General features: G+C 35.5%; 1 protein-coding gene across 2 annotated transcripts in view; it reads left to right on the forward strand.

Moving 5' to 3' along the window:
• BNC2 (basonuclin 2) overlaps positions 1-16,670 on the forward strand; it is a 231,114-nt gene that overhangs the window by 108,197 nt on the left and 106,247 nt on the right. For both annotated transcript variants that reach the window (XM_041485604.1, XM_041485603.1), the window contains one exon: positions 8,664-8,766. In XM_041485604.1, coding sequence (XP_041341538.1) covers positions 8,664-8,766 — 103 coding nt within the window. The remainder of the gene's footprint in view (positions 1-8,663; positions 8,767-16,670) is intronic.

Here is a 16,670-nt window from a genome sequence, read left to right on the forward strand (position 1 = left end):
GTAATCTATATAAAATTATATATATACTTTATAGTAGATATATTCTTATAATGAGAATATACTTCCTCCAATTCAGTTGCCAGAAAGATTCACTTGTTTTCTGGAAAAGTATCACCTGGACTTTTCATAGAATCATGGACTGATCATGGGCTGATGGGTCAGGGTGGAAGGAATTTTAAAGATCATCTAGTCCAGCCCTCTGCCATGGACAGGAACATCTTCAGCTAGATCAGGTAGCTCAGAGACCTGTCCAGCCTGACCTAGAATGTTCCCAGGGATGAGGCATCCACCACCTTTCTGGGCAACATGTGGCAGTGTTTCACCACCCTCCTAAAAAAAAATTCTTCCTTGTATGTAATATAAACCTACTCTCTTTCAGTTTAAAGTTCTTACCCCTTGTCCTGTCACTACATGCCCCTGTCAAAAGTCCCTCTCCAGCCTTCTTCCAAGCCCCTTTAGATAGTGGGAAGCTGTTATGTGTACTCTCTGGAGCTTTCTCTTCCCCTGTCTGAACTATCCCAATTCTCTCAGTCTTTCCTTTCAGGAGAGATATTCCAGCCCTCTGATCATTGGATCGCTGTGGTCCTTATTTGGACTAGCTCCAACAGTTCATGTCCTTCCTTTGCTGAGGACTCCAGAGACAAGTGCAGTACTCCATGTGGGGTTTCACCAGGGCAGAGTAAATCACAGGTCCAGGGCAGGCCAGTAAAACCAAGGAAGCAACTTGCCTCCTGTGGTCTCTAAAGGAGAGAGTGAGTTGTGGTTACTTGAGATGAGTGCCTGGGTGTAGCTTGCAGTGCCATTCTCCAGAAGAGTCATGGTTAGAGAAGGGTATGTGAAACATCCATGCATGTTGGATACCTATCTGACACTGACTGCTGCATTGGCAACATAAGTGGCTGAACTCCAGTGACTGACAGTGTTGGTTTCATAGCAGAAATCTGGTTTTCATCTGTAAGAACAAATATCTGTATTTTCTAGCAGCCTCTTGGGCACAGGGAATCTCATTCTTAAATCAGCTATGTTTTTTCTTCACATTTTAACCAAAGAAGCTCTTGTCAGTCTTAATTTTTTCAGTGCAAATAACTTTGATTCCTGAGACGCTCAGGCTAGTTTTACATGCTATAGAAACATAGGGTGATACTGTACCTGCAGTCTTTGTATAGTATCCTGTAGGCAGCCCTGTAAGCTGAGTGTCTAGAAGCAGCATAAAAGCTCTATAGCCACTTCCTGAAAAATAAAACATATATTCTGTGTTATGTTTCTCTAGAACAGTCCAGGTACCATTCCTTAACACAGGTTTCTGCTTTTACTGGTGTCTGGGGTAGAACTGAAGAGCAGCTCCTAAATTAATGCAAGAATACAAACAATTTTTTTTTTCTTCTCTTCTTATTCCCCATTCACTTAACAGTTCTTTCTCAAGAAGACTTGAAAACAATTTTCTAGCATGCTTAGAGACTAGGTTTAGCTTACTCCAGGAAAAGCTGTTTTATCCTATTAACAGCTTTCTCTCTTGTTAGCATGCTTCCCTTCATATTGTATTAGTAGCTGTTTTTTTGAATGCTACAGAGGAATATAACAATATTGTTACCTTTCAAATTGTATTTACTGAAAATAAATACAAGTAAGAAACAATACTAATATAATGTGATGTGAAATTGCTAATAAAATACTGCAATGCAGTAAATAACTCAGAAGGTATTTGAGTATTTCTAAATGGGAGAGAGATTAAAAATATAATAACATTACATGAATGTTTCAGACCATTCAAATGCAAAGTTAATCCTCCCTTACTGTTTTTTGTTTTGGGCAAAGCATTGTTAGGCTATTAGTATTGAAGTTAGTAATGGTCATGTATGACTGAAAGTTTTTGTCTCTAGGTGATTCCTATGTATAAAAAACACTCATTTACTAATGATAAATTAATAAAGTGAACTTGTATCATTAAAAAAATCTGTTAACATTTTTGTGCCAGCAGAAGAAATGATAATGCTGAATGTTTCTGTCTTACCTGTTCCCTCATTCCTCACCATGTTTTGTGAGCATCTTATTAGCCTTATCTCTGAAAAGGTATATATTAGCATTACCCATTTTTTCAGATTGGCCAGTTATAAGTTGAGTGGTTAAGTGCGTCTGTTGGAGTGACAGACCCAGGATCAGTATCGAGACATTCCCCCTCTTCCAGTCCAGTGTTTTGGCTGCTGAATTACCAATACAAACATTTTTAGCTGAGTTTCAAAATTGTTATTTTTGTATCAGAATTGCATGATGGAGGTATATGGTCACCCTGCAGAGGCAGAAATACTTCTGCATGTTTCTGCTACATTCCGGAGAAAGTTCAGCAAGCACTTCCACACTCATTTTCCCTCTTTCTTAGAAGTTGAAATGTAGGTGAGAAGGGGGATAATGAATCCCTTGTTTAATTTTGCTTGTGGGTTTTTTGCTTTACCTACTGAACTGTCTTTATCTCGACACACCAGTTTTTTCACTCCTACTGTTCTGATTTCTCTCCCCTATCCCACTATGAGGGAAGTGTCTCTGTGGGCCTTAGATGTCAACTGAGTTTAAACCAAAACAGTTCCCTATAATACCAGTCTGATTACAGGAAGGTGACATAATGCATTTCCTAAATGTCAGTATACAGATGATCCTCCTTTTGATGTTCATTTTAAAATAAACTGTATTCTACTCTTGATTTACCAGCTATTAAAAATAGTGTGATTTTATTTGGATCTTTTTTTACTATCTCTGTAGCAGAATTTTTGCTGTGATCTTTTGAATAAGTACTTAATTGGCAGGAAAAAATATTTGGATTCATAAAGTAGTAAAGAAGAGGAGTGACAGATTTTTAGGAGCTTTTTAGAGAAAATATATGTGCTCTGAAAAAATAAAGAAAAAAATCTGAACCTAAAACAGTAGACTGTCCCATACTAAAAAAAAGCTAAGGCAATGTCTTCTTAGCTTTATAACAAAGAAGCAGAATGAGAAAATTAGTGTCACAGGAAACTTTCTGTTAAGAAAGTGTTGAAACATTTGAAGAACTTATCTGTTGTCTTCTATTTCATAACTTATTCTGAGTCAACATACAGCAAAACAAGAGTGGATGTCTGTGTTTCTCATTAGTCTTACTCATTAACTTTGATTATTTTGATGTGCCATCATGTCTCAAGATCGTCTACTTTATGATGGCTTCAAATTGTTCTTCTAATGACAGTGTTATTTACTTTCAATAAAATATTACTTCAAAATTATGCCATTTTTATTTGCAATAGAGAGTAAAACTGTTTGACAATGGATAGAAAATGTTAATTTAACATGTTGTGTTTGGGTTTCTCTTAAAGTTGAGACATAAGCTGCAAAAAGTGCTGTTTGCTTCTAACACTTCCCATAATTTCATGCAAATATCTCATTCATTGGTATACAATACCTGAACTGTTATTAATTTTGAAAACATAAATGAGATTATTTACTCTGTCTATTAAATGTGGAAAACTCTTGCCTGTATTACAGAATTACATAGAACTTGTGAATTGTCTTTATACAAAATCTTTATTGTACAAAATCTAAATTTCAAGCAAACATATGTGTATGTGCATGTGTGTGTTTAAAACCCATGGCATCTTTGCTAATCAACACATTTGTCTAGGGCGCATACTCGCTTAGTCTTACAGATTTTAATGCAGCTGTCAAGAACTGCACTTATGCACCAGTTTGCTGCTTTGCAGTCTCACTAAAAGAATTTCACAGGACCAGATTATCTTCAAGCCTCATGCTTCTGTGGCTGCTAACAGTGGATTTAGATTATGTGAGCTCTGTGGTGTAAATGTGCAGAAGATGCATTAGAAAGGTAAATGGAACATCAGTGCAGAGAATGAGTATAGTTGACTCCATTATGTATTCAGGTGCACAGTCATATAGATGTGGAAAGAAGACATTTTTAAATACCTTTTTAAAGGCACTTGAGAAAGGTGAGGCAAGGACATTAGGAATAAGACTCTTTAACACTGCCACTGCATACAAAGATGTAGTTGATATTTCAGTAAGATGCTACTCAACCTCACAGAACTCTTGAAGCCTCATCATGAGTTACATTACAAAGTTTTGTTGCAAAACTTCTGTCTCCCCAGAATGTTGCATCATTTAAAACCATCTCCATCTATTGTGATCACTTGTAAGAAATCTAGAGAAGGAATCATATCTGTTCTTTACATGTTTTCCTTCTTCTCCCACACTGTCATCCCTTTTTCTTCTCTCCACACTGTTATCCCATGGCAGCTTCATCTCTTGGAAGCTCTGCAGAATAGCCAGAAAGATTGGTTTTTCCATTACTGCTGTAGGCTATTTCTATTAACATTTGAATAATATTTACTTTTTAGATACAATAAAATCACCCAAACAATATTAAATTAATATCCTTGGTCTGGGAGAAACCCAGAGAAGTCAGATCTTTTAATAGCCATACAAATTTACGCATAGTTGTACTGACATCATGTTTTAATATTAGGCAAAGTTCCTTTCTTTTTGCATTATGCTTTACAGGAAGAGCATCTCAAAGAGAGCTGCAGGATATTTCTCAATGTCAATTTTAAAATTTTAGGATTTAAGGAATCAGCAGTGTAAACTATTTTAAATTATTCTGCTGAAGTCCAGCCCATTTCATGCATAGGTCCTCAAGGGCCATTGTAATTTTGATGGGAATACAAGAAGCAGTATGTTAGGAACTCAGTGAAAGGTATGTATAAAAATGTCTGAGCATTCCTGTTAACTGCAGGCCATTGACATGGTAAAATATAACATCATACATGTTTCAAGGAGGTGTATGTAGGAAACCATGTTTTTTTGCATACTTAAGGTGTTAACCTGCAAGTTGTCATCTAAATACATAGTTGTCTATCAGCTAATACATGGGAGACTGTGTCTTCTGATTTTAGCATTCCTTTCACTATTCACTGGTTTCTTTTCCTTCTGTTTTCTTTCTGGCTTTCTTGGGGAAGTTCCTGAGGAAAATCTCAGTCAGGGAAAAATTTCAGTTTCTTTCCCTAGAAAACAGTGTAGTATCTAAAGTCCCATTGCACAAACTTTTGTATCAAAAATCTTGGGAAGGCAGAATTACAGTGCATGACTTGTGGAATGCCTAGCTAAACTCTTTCAGAAGCACTTTCTGGCAAAATTCTAACATTGGTACACCCTTGGATTTTTATACCTACCCTTTAACAGGTTGGAACAATGGTTGCAATATTTAGCTGCTACATCGAAGATCTTTTTATCTTCCCCACTTCCCACCACATCCCTTTAAAAGTGAGCAGTACCAAATGTCCAACCACAGTTACACCAACCCACTCAGCTACCTACAGGAATACCAGCTACTGTACCTTAAAATCCTGCTGCTGAGGAATGGGGGTCTGCATTCAAACTTTGGGTTCTTAGGTTAATCTATGCCAAGTTCACCTTCAGCTACCCTTCTGGCCTTTCTAAGCCTGTTGCACAAGCTGTCAGTGGCTTCTATTCCCAAGTTAAATAGTACTGAAAAACAGGTGAAAAATACTAGTTCATCATGGTGATGCATATCTTCTTAAGGCTTAGTGAATTTGCTAGTTGCATTGTGAAGGTCTTAAAGCACAATTCTTTCTTTCATGTTAATGAATGTTAGTGTTCTGATGCTGTGTGTAGGATCATACACTGGTTTTGGCATCTTGAATCTTCCTGAGAAGAAGATGACAATTCAGAATTGTCACTGAGTTAATCACATTGGCTTCATGTTGGGTATTGTAGCGATCTCAGGTAGTTACGGTAATTCTGAATTAACTAAGCAAAGTGAAAAATTAATCTCTGAAATAAAGATAAAATTCTATTTGAGACTTTCAATAGCCTCTACTACTAGAGAATGGCTCCAAATTTATCTTGGATCTGCCCTGCAACACTTAATGTCATTGTGTCTAGTTGTTGTTTAGGGAATGTGGGCGTCAGGCTAACAAAATAATTTGCCCAAGATCATGCCAGAACATGAATTAGAATGAGTATTTCTGGTCCTAAATGAGCATCTTCCAGCTTGAGGGGTAGTCCTCACCATTCAGAAGTATGCATGAGATTCTTTGTGGTGGAATGGGAAACTACTGAAACCAAATTACAACCTGGCATCAATATACACCCTTGGCAGGAAAAGCAGCCAAGTAAGGCCAGGCTGAATATTTTGGCCATGCTAATTATGTTTTGATTTTTTCATGCCAATCGATATTAATTTATAAAAATGTGTAGCTCTTTTCGAAGACTTTCTAATTTATTTATTGGAGGAAATAGCTGATATTCTCATGTTTCTGAAAAATGTGCGTGAATTTTTTTGGCAATATGTATAAAAGATAGAAATCGTACTAATTAATTAGTTCAACACTTTGCATCATCAATACCCTATTTCATTCAGAGAAGAGGAAAAGAAACATGTAACCTCTAAACTTTGCCCCCCCCCCCCCAGTTATAATCTATAGTGGCTAAATGGGTAATTTTTGAATGGGTGTAATAAAACTTACTCTTAAGCTTCAACACTATATTTCAGGTTCAAGCTGAATCAAATTTTTACAGGCAACCTGTTGACCTCTAGGCCAAAAGTGGATAGGGTTGTAATGGAAATGCTGATGAGCCTTAATAAAGCAACTCTTCCAAATGTCAGAGTTTGATCTAGTACATGTACTACACTATATTACACCTTTTACATGTACTGTAAATAACACATGAAGAAATCAAAATATCATCAAATACAACCAATGTTGTATTGACGTCAGTGCAGACATCTGAAAAAAGTGGTGAAAATGAGAAAATCTTCTATGACAAAATAAAAATATCATTTTGAAAGACCTCCTTCTTGCAGTACAATTAATTACTGAGTTCATTAATTAATGAACATATTAGCAAAAGAACACCATTACTGACCAGTGTAGTCTTGATATATTACCAGGTCAATACACTATTGAACATGAAACAGGACCTTCCAGGAGATTTTTTTTCTCATAACCCACAAACACATATATTATTCCTGCACGGTCAGCAGTTCTTTGGTACCCTTATATTTCGTATTACTAATTCTTTTAATCATGCATCCATAGAGCAATGTTTTATAACCTGGCTAATGAGTAATTGGACAGGTGACATTGAGACTGAGGCCCTGAAGTGTCAGGTGTAATAGAGCAGGATATTTTTCCCTCACTAGGTTTTTGAGAGTAAAAGGTTGTAAAAGAGCAGAGAGCATAAGAGGAATAAAGGACTCTCGTAACAGAAATTTGTCAGAGAAATACAGATATTAAATGTATGCATGAACTATAAATGTCTTTACATTTCTTCTGATGAAGATTAAAAAGTGAAGGGATCAAACATTTAAAATAATTCCAAGGCTTTTTCATTGTCAGCAGCAAAGGAGCTTAGCCAGGCCAAACTAATGCTGAATGTAATTTATTTAAAGCTACTACAGTGAAGATAATATTTTTTGTATGGAAAATATGTGTACTAATTCTTTGTAAAAGGCAAGAGTCTTCATAATTCTTTGGTATCTCTGTGGCAATGCGTACCAAGCACCCTTCCCCCACCTTAGCCCCCAAGTAATCATTGATTGCATCTAAATCTATAGAGATATCTTTTCCTGGCAGCTCTGGTAGTTACAGTAGATTGTTAATCTGTGAATGATCAGAATAAGCCTCTCTGTCTCAGAAATCTCCATGCAAATTATATCTAAATGCATGCCATAAATTTATTAGTAGCAGTTTGAAGTGCACAGGTCATCTTCTGCACTATTTAAAAACATATGTCTGTTACATTAGAAAGAGCCTCATTCAATTTATATTCACTTTTCTGTGGCTGTTGCTAGCCCTTGTCAAAGTAAACCTGTGTAATTTTTGAAATAACTCTAAAAAGGAAGATGAGAAAGTCTGTTATTAAGGAAGGTGTATTATTAAGCAAATTTGAGATCTCTGCATAGGACTGGAGTTTCACTATTCCTACTTTAAAACAGAGAAATGCATTAGCAAATGAGGAGTTTTAAGAGGTAAAAGGCATTTCCTAGATATTGGAGAAAGTGAGAGATGTAAAGGCAAGTTACAGGATGTTGTTTGAACCAGTCCTATTCTTGTACCTTGATCAGTTCATTGTTTTGGGGACACATAAAATCCATTACTTCTTTTTGCAGAGTTATATGTTAGGTGAACCCCAAAAAGGAAACTAAAAAATAACCTTTGGATTCCATAAGGAATGGGAAGTATATTTGTAGTTTTCGTTTCCATGTGTTTTTGTTTCCTAATTTTTATCTGGATTTCAAAGTGGTATGTTCCTATGGTAAGACATCCCTAGTAACTTTCTTTATGAAGTCAATGCAAAACCAGGATATTTATGGAACTCCTACAGCATCCTCATCCTACCACCTTCTTTTTTTTTTTTTTTTTTTTTTTTTTGTAAACAAATTAGAGCAAATCTTTAAAAGATTTCAGGAATTTATTCATCTCCATGGGACATACTGACATATGTTTTTGAAAGAAAATTTATTTCTACTTAAAATAGGAGCTAGGCTTTGAATGTTAGAAGGCTGGGGTTTTCTATGCAGTTCATATCATTCTAGCTATCACAACAAATTTGTACAAGGAGAAAGAAATATATTAACATGTGTTTTCTGTTTCTTTTTCCAGGCCATCCGCTGTACACTGGTAAATTGCACATGTGAATGTTTTCAGCCAGGGAAGATTAACCTGAGAACCTGCGATCAGTGTAAACATGGCTGGGTGGCACATGGTAAGAAATATCTGTTCTGGGCTTGTTTTTTCAATTCTTTCCATCCTTACTAGTATCTTTAAATAATAAGAACTGGATTGGTACATACAATAGTGGTACCTATTTGTCTGCATAGACATGTGTGCGCAATCTGTGTTTGTCATTGTGTGTGCATGCACATGCTTTTTCTACAGCAATTTGTAGGATGTAAAAGTGAGAGTCTGTTATTCTGGTGACAGCTTCAAGTGCCACTGGAGTTCAAAAGCTTGTGTACAACTCAAAAGAATATTCTAGCCTCCAGAAAATAATGTAGTTCCTGTAGGGCTTAACAGAAAGGCAAGAAGTTTACAATATGGTTGCACAGCAGGGTTTGTATTGCAAAGAAGCATCAGCCAAGAAGTCATGGGGCCAAATGGAAATTCAAATTTACCAGAGTCAAACTTTCAGGTCTCATATGTTGAGAGTGTATCCTGTATAGCAAAGAAAGTCTGCATTTGTGATTTGTGAGCTGAACCTCTCTTCACATGTTTAAGTATCTTAATAAAGATGGGAAGGATTAGAATTCCCAGATCAGGCATGAAAGGCATAAAAATTCACAGAAAGACCTTCAATTTTATTTATCCTTTTCTACTTAATGTTCTTCGAAGGTTTATTTCTTGATAGTCATTATTAAATTAGCATGAGAGAGCAGGAGAAAGCTATATACACCATTAGAAGGCAAACAAGGAAGATAGCTAAAATGATTTAATGAAAGAAAAATAGGGAGGGTTTAGGGGTGGGGGAAAGAAAGATTACTGTATGTATGGAAGAAATTGCTGTTGAAGTTTTCTTCTCATGATCTAGATTATTGGTACCTAAGCAAGCACAGCCCTCATCCCCAACTTCTGCCAGACATTCGGGGGCTTATATTCTGTGAATTTTATGTTATTTTGATGAGAACTTGGGTGAAAGGTTAGTACTTTCCTCCTAAGATACATTTGATCTCTATTTATTTAGTTCATGTCTGTGTGGTTTTGTGCTTGAGTATGCTGACATATGGCAAGTGTGAATGCTCAAAAAATTCAACAGCATAGATTGACAGAGAAGTTTTTATTCACATGTATGGAAAGAGAAACAGTTATGCAGGTACCGTGCAGTCCTGTGTCACTGCCTAACACTGCCTCCAGACTGCCTAGAAATGCCCTAGCACCACCCATCTGGAAGCTGGTTATAAGTTTCTTGTATACTAAGTTATCTAGTTATCTAAGTTATCTAAGTTAAACCTCACAAAATTTGTATAGTTCAGGCAATTTTCAGGTTTTGTGTAGAATCAGCATCTGAAGTTTTGCTTCATAAAATAGGGAAGCAAAATAGGGAATATTTGATCAGAAAATAGGGAAGCACTGTCTAGGTATTTTCCAGGGTGTCCTGCTGATGAGCAATAGAAACAGAGTCTAGCACTTAGACTCTGGCTCATGGCCATCCTGAATTTTCTTTTTAAGGAGTACATTTTGGAAGAGTTTAATCAGATTTTCCTCCATGTGGTGTGATTTTTCTCTGTGAAGTGATTGAATTCAAAATCAGAATATTATGACAGTGATCTGAGATTACCACTGTATATATAATGGAAAGGTCCCTGTTTTACAAGTCCAGAACACTGAAAGCAGAATATGATGCTTTCGGATACAACACCTACTCCCTTACCTAAGTGCTTAACATTCCATAAAGAAAAACTTAATACAGCTATATATTATTAGGAAGTGTTTATTTTGCTATTGTGCCAAGTGAATAATGCTCTTCTTTTTATTTTTCTTTTTTTTCCGCTACTTTTTTTTTTTTTAGTGCACTTTGTGTACAGTCATCTGGAGTACTTACATTTTATGACAGAGTGAGACAAGTCAGATATATGTTTCACATACAACAAGCATGGTCTTGTAAATTATTTTCTGGAGACAATGATGTGTCTACTTCAATTCTTGAGCTTAGCTGTTTTTGAGGATTTTGAGGGCAGCATTCAGGAGACATGTCAATTCACTGCACTATAGCATCTGGATTTTAAAATTACTAAAATCAGGTTGCAGTTCAGGAGTCCTTTACTTTAAAAATGTTAGCACAGTACTTTCAAAAGTTATTTTTTGAATGCAAAGAGTATTTCCTGATACTTTAATTAAAGGGTTTCCTTATGATTTTTGTTAATGAATTTCAACTCAGCTCCTTGACAAATGATGTAGTGCTTTACTGAATGTAATTATCAAAGACTAGGTGTTTCCAACAGGAAGTACTGTGCTTATTCAGTTCTGATAACCTAGAATCATAATTAACTGTATAGATCAAAAAATAGCTTAGAACTGCATTCTACTCATGCTGTACTTGACTAATCTGTGTGGAGTTAATTCTTTCTAATAGCTGCCATTTAAAACATTTGAATTCTTAGACGGAGGAGGAAAGGGCATACAGCCACCACTGTACTAATGCACTTAGCAATGCTGGCCTGTTTTCTTCTCTCCTGTTTTCTTCTCCATCGTCTTTCTCACATTTTCCCTCCCTCATCTAAAAAAAGCTGCACACATCTTGAAAGAAAAAGTTTCCTACAAGTTCAGATACACCTGTCTGTTGTTGCCAAACCTAGGATTGCAATTATATGAACAATATTACATTGGAAAGCACTTTTGTGGCCAGATAAATGTTTCTGTTGTTGAAAGTTCAGCTTATCAAGTTTTGATCCCTGTACTACAGTAGCAATCCTACCATCAGTGTTTTTAATGCCAAAGCCAAAAGCTGCATGGAGCTTAACAACATTATCAAGTACTGCTGTGCATCGTGGAGAGTGGGTTAGTCCTAGAATCAATCTCTGAGTATTTTAAGGGATTTGGGTGACTAGACTGCTTTCATTTGTTTTCAGCTAAAGCCTGGCTTTCATATTGTCAGGTTGGGAGGGGATTTATTTTCCAACCCCAAAATTAAATGCCTTAAATTGGATAAGCCATTTCTTAAACTTCAAGAAGTCAGATAAAGTGTGTGACTTCTTTATTTTATAACGGTAAAGATACTTTGTATAGTCCATATGGAAAAAAAAAAGTCTCATTAAAATCTTAATAGTCCATTTTTAAAGGGGAATTTATTTTAAGCCAGGCAATTGGTATTTTGTGGCTTTTAAATAATATGGTACTTAGGTGACTACAAACAATAATACTCAAGTGCTTGATTTGTTTTCCTGCTATTTTTTTGTATTAAAAGAAGCATTTTATTCTGTGAAGATAGTCATGACATTTTACTTTCTTTAGCACAAAAATCACTGAAACTTTATTGGAAATAATGAAAAAAAAAAACCCACTCTATTTGCCATGTGTTTCTTCTAGCTGAAGCTCATCTTTGCCTGTGAGGAAAGAAATTAAACAAGTCTGCAGTAAAAATATGTTAATTTCATTGACTTTGCAATTTGTCTTTTGTATTTGTCATTGATGTCAGAATAAAAATTACCATACTGCTAGCAGAAACACTCTTATTATATCTTGTCTAATGGATCAAAAGACCCAATGTAGTATCAATCAAGTGCAATCTTACCTTCTCTAATAACTGTTTTGCTCAAAAAAATGTGTTAAGGTGACATAAGTTATAGTGGACTACAGCTATTATTTCTGATATTCATTCTATCTATTTTAGTTTCAATATCCCCACAAAAAAAAAAAAAACCCAAACAAACAAACAAACAGAACAAAACAATCCCAGTATAATAATATTACTAAATTTCTGTGAAATCATTGTCATCTTGTTTCAGATACAATCAGAGAATTAGAAATGACAGTTTTTTGTCTTACCCTGAAAGTTCACTGGTAAAACTCAGAGATCAACAGTTTGTTTCTGGTATGCTGTGCATACTTGGACCAGCTGAATTATACACTAATCAATCTACTCTAGGAAATTAAGCATCCTCTAAACATTTTTGGTCTCTCCCTTCTTTCTTTGTTTTTTTGGGGAGGTTTTTTTGGTTTATTTTTTTTGTTTGTTTTGTTTTGTTTTGTTTTGGGTTTTTTTTTTTTTTGTTTTGTTTTTTGTTTTGTTTCATTTTGGTTTGGTTTGGTTTTGGTTTTTTTTGTTTTGTTTCTTTTGGTTTTTTTCCCCCTCTTATAGAAAAATAGTCCTTAGTCTTCTAAAGGTCTTTGATGTCTTTTCATTTGCATCATGCCAATCAGCTCAGTTCAGGGCTCAGCTATTCATTCTAGTAAGGTTTAACACCTCTCTAATCCATGGCGAGGCCACATACAGCCCCATGTAAGGTTTAGTCAGATATTTTCTCCAGTAACTTTGAGATTAAGTTCTGTTTGGTTGTAATAAAAAAAGATGAAATAACATTAACTAGTAGATTTTGGTACATAGGGCCCATCCATTATATTTTTGACTAAAAGCTGCCATACAGTGAAGAGTAGTAGTAGTTAGAGACTTGCCATGTGAGTTACAATTTCACCTTGTAAAGGAATTTTTTCTGGTGCTATGCTAGTATTTATATAAAGCAGGTGCTAGCTTGCTGTTAATGAGACTAAGAATGGAAACAACCTCCATTAGAAAATGGAGAATGTCGTAAAGTCATATGCATAACATGACTGTGACTACTTCATTTAAAATGATTGAATTTTCTGAATTTCTGCATGTTAGGTCATGAAATTGTTAGGTAAAAGAAACCTGAAACAAAAACAAAAGGAAGGAAGGATAGGTAGAAATAAATAAATAAAAGAAACAGAAGAATGCTGTGCAAATTTTAGAAATCACATCTCTCCCTTACTCTAAAGTTTCTGAAAGGACTTGATCTAGGAAGAAGGTTTAGAATTTAAATGCAAGCTGCATGGGAATGCGGTGGGAATGAGTACTATGTTGAAATAAAATTCATCTGAATTCCTATATTTGTCTCAGTCCAGAGATGCTAAGTGAAATAAATTTCACTTTCAGGTTTCACCAGGTTTGCAAAGTCAAAGATCATCTCTAATGCAATAAAGCAAAATGTAAACATGTCACTGATCTTAAAGTCTCTCTAAAAGCTGGCAGAACTGCCATGTTGTTCTTTACTTAAAAATTGAGATTTTTAAGCAGAAAGTAAATTTTTATAAAGAAAAAAAAAATAAAATAAGAGAGAAATGTAATTATAGTTGACTAGTAAAATAATTGGGTTATATCTGCATCACCTGGTAGGATATAAAAAAATTGTCACAATTTATATTATCAAATACAGTTGTTTCCTGCTATAAAATTTATTTAATCATTTGAATTTATTTAAAATTACTTGAGAAAATAATTTTTATAGTTATTTTAGATTATTAACAAAATTATTTTTAGATTTTTAAAAAATAAAAAAAAGTTATTTTTAGATTTTTACCAAAGTAATTCTCTGCAGGTCATTGATAATGAAAGCTAGCTTTTTATGTCTTTTAAAATAAAATTATTTTAGGTGTAGTCTGGATTTTCCTGTCTTTTACTGACAAGATCATTTTAATCCATCTGTTATAACTTTCTTTTGACCCTGAAGGTGGAGGCATATTTTTCATTACTGAGTTGCTTCCAGGAACCTTACAAGATTAACCTTCATTACTGGTAAATACTTTCTAAAGTGCCCCTCTTCTGCCTATGCAATTCCTTTATGCTTCCCTTCAGCAGGATTTTACAAAGCAGACAATGCAGCACAGAGAAAATACACTCTGTTATCTTGTGGGCACTCTGACCCAGTATCTGGTTTTAAAGCCTGTCACATTGATAGGAATGATGTGGTGTAGTGTTTGCTTTGTGTTACTCTGGCATCACCCGTAGTGATAATCAGGCTGAGGTGAGACCAAATTCAGATATTAGGGCATCCAAGATAAATAATATCGTTTCAACAGTTTATGAGACTGAAGTGACAGAAAAGAAACAATACTTAGATGCCCCAAGAACAAATAAGAAGCCTTCCTTTTTCATCCTTGTATTTAGCTGATACTTACATAACCATATGGTCAAGAGTTTAATTCTCATGCAGATTTGAGACTCTCACATTTGCACTTCCTTGCATGTTTTCTTTTCTTCCCTGCCACGCCCAGGACATCTTAACTCAGTCAGGAATAAGTTAGACCTTTCTGCTTCTACCGAACTTCATTGGCTTACATTCCTAGGTTTGAATAAGGCAATGTCTTTTGGATATGGCCAGGTGGGATTATAGCTGACCAGGCATTAAGCATTCAGCTAAGGACTGAGTGAGTGTCTGCTAAGCTCTAAACAGGCCATGACCCATTCTGAAGCACTGTGCCTGTTTCTGCTGGGTTGGCCTACATTCACAATTAAAAGTGAAATGTTTTTCTGTGAACATTTTATTTTCTGAAAAACTTTAAAATTGAATCAGATACTAATTGGCAACTCTGAAATACATTTATAAAATTATGATTGCCTTTGATAAACTGTAGAATGCCTACAGACATTTAGACTAAAAGTATTTCAAAAGTGCAAGATATTCTTTTTTGGGTGCCCATCATTATTGAATTTACAATTTACAGAGAGAGCTTACTCTCATTTAGTACACCCAATACCATGGGACAAAATTCTAGGAGATGTCTCAGGTGATGATGTCTTACCCTTTCTTCTTGAGGAGAGAATCCAGAAGGAAACAAATAGACTTGCTAGGTGGAACAAAGGCTGTAGAAACAATGATGTTAAATTAGTACCTGGAATTCTTCTTTCCAAGTGCAGTAGAGGCTGCCTTTTGGAAAGGTAGTTAGTGAAATCCATGATTTTCAGCCCCTTATGTGTGATGATAACAAGTTTGCTACATGGTGAAGCTTCAGATGGAAGCAATAGAGTGTCTGGTCATTGCTGTTTGATTCCCAGATGAGCAGAATAAATTCTGTGAGACGTGGGAATTCAAATCACCAACAGATTTGTGGGAAGCAGTGGTGGACTTCTGCAACATGCATCCACTCCAGGATGTTTAGGTCACAGTACCTGCTTACTTGTCTCTTTCAACACCTATGCTGCTGCACATGAATTGCTGTGATGTGCTAACCACTTTATCATTTTATTACAGTTTATTACATCATAAATTTTTATATCTTCCTAACGATCCTACAAGAAGCTTAATTGTTTATAGGAACATCCTAATTAACTAGAGTTCACTAGGTTAAGCAGAACACAAATTGAAACAGCTCTAAATGAAACAAACCCTACTACTTCATTCCATACAGCTTCATAAGGTTAAAATGCGATTTGACTGCAAGAATAAAAAATTCATACTGCTTTCAGATGTTTAAATGATAATACCATGGGTAACTTTACCTCAGCTTTCTCTTTTGCAAATGTGAAATTGGAAGGAAAAACTTTTTTACCTACTAGGAGGAATTTCATTTTGAGCTATAGCATTATGAGGACACTTGCCCCAGATTAATTTAGCAGACAATAGTCTTACTCAATTATCGCATTTCTATCTGGATTTTAGAAAGTGAAGAGATAATACAAGAAATGTACAGCGCGAGTCTCAGAGACTTTTCTAATTCTATTACAATTGATTGCAGTCAATTTTTCTGAAGTATATTTAACAGGAGCTTTGTGAAATGGCATGAATTGGAGTACATGAATTGGAATGGATAAGACTGATGTATGTGAATGGTAGAACTAGTTTTATGAACCAGTCTTCCCAAGTTCTGAACACCTTCAGCTGTTAGCAACCTTAAGACAGCAGGTTTTCCTGGAAAAACTGAGGTGGTTTAGCATATGTAGGAGAGCATTTCATATGCTTGAACCAGAGTTACACCCTAAACTGAAACACCACCGTGGTCTTGGCTTGCCTTTGTGAAATACGTCTATGACATGATTCAAACAGAATGATATTAACAGGTGGGCAGTGCCTATTGCATTTTCTTTACAGTTTTCAAGACTTCATACAAGATGGAATAGGTTGTGTGAGAAGAGGTGGAATTTCCCCCCCTCCCCCCCCC

Source organism: Pyrgilauda ruficollis, unplaced genomic scaffold, assembly GCF_017590135.1.
Source record: "Pyrgilauda ruficollis isolate IOZ18807 unplaced genomic scaffold, ASM1759013v1 scaffold71, whole genome shotgun sequence".
NCBI classification, from domain to species: domain Eukaryota; kingdom Metazoa; phylum Chordata; class Aves; order Passeriformes; family Passeridae; genus Pyrgilauda; species Pyrgilauda ruficollis.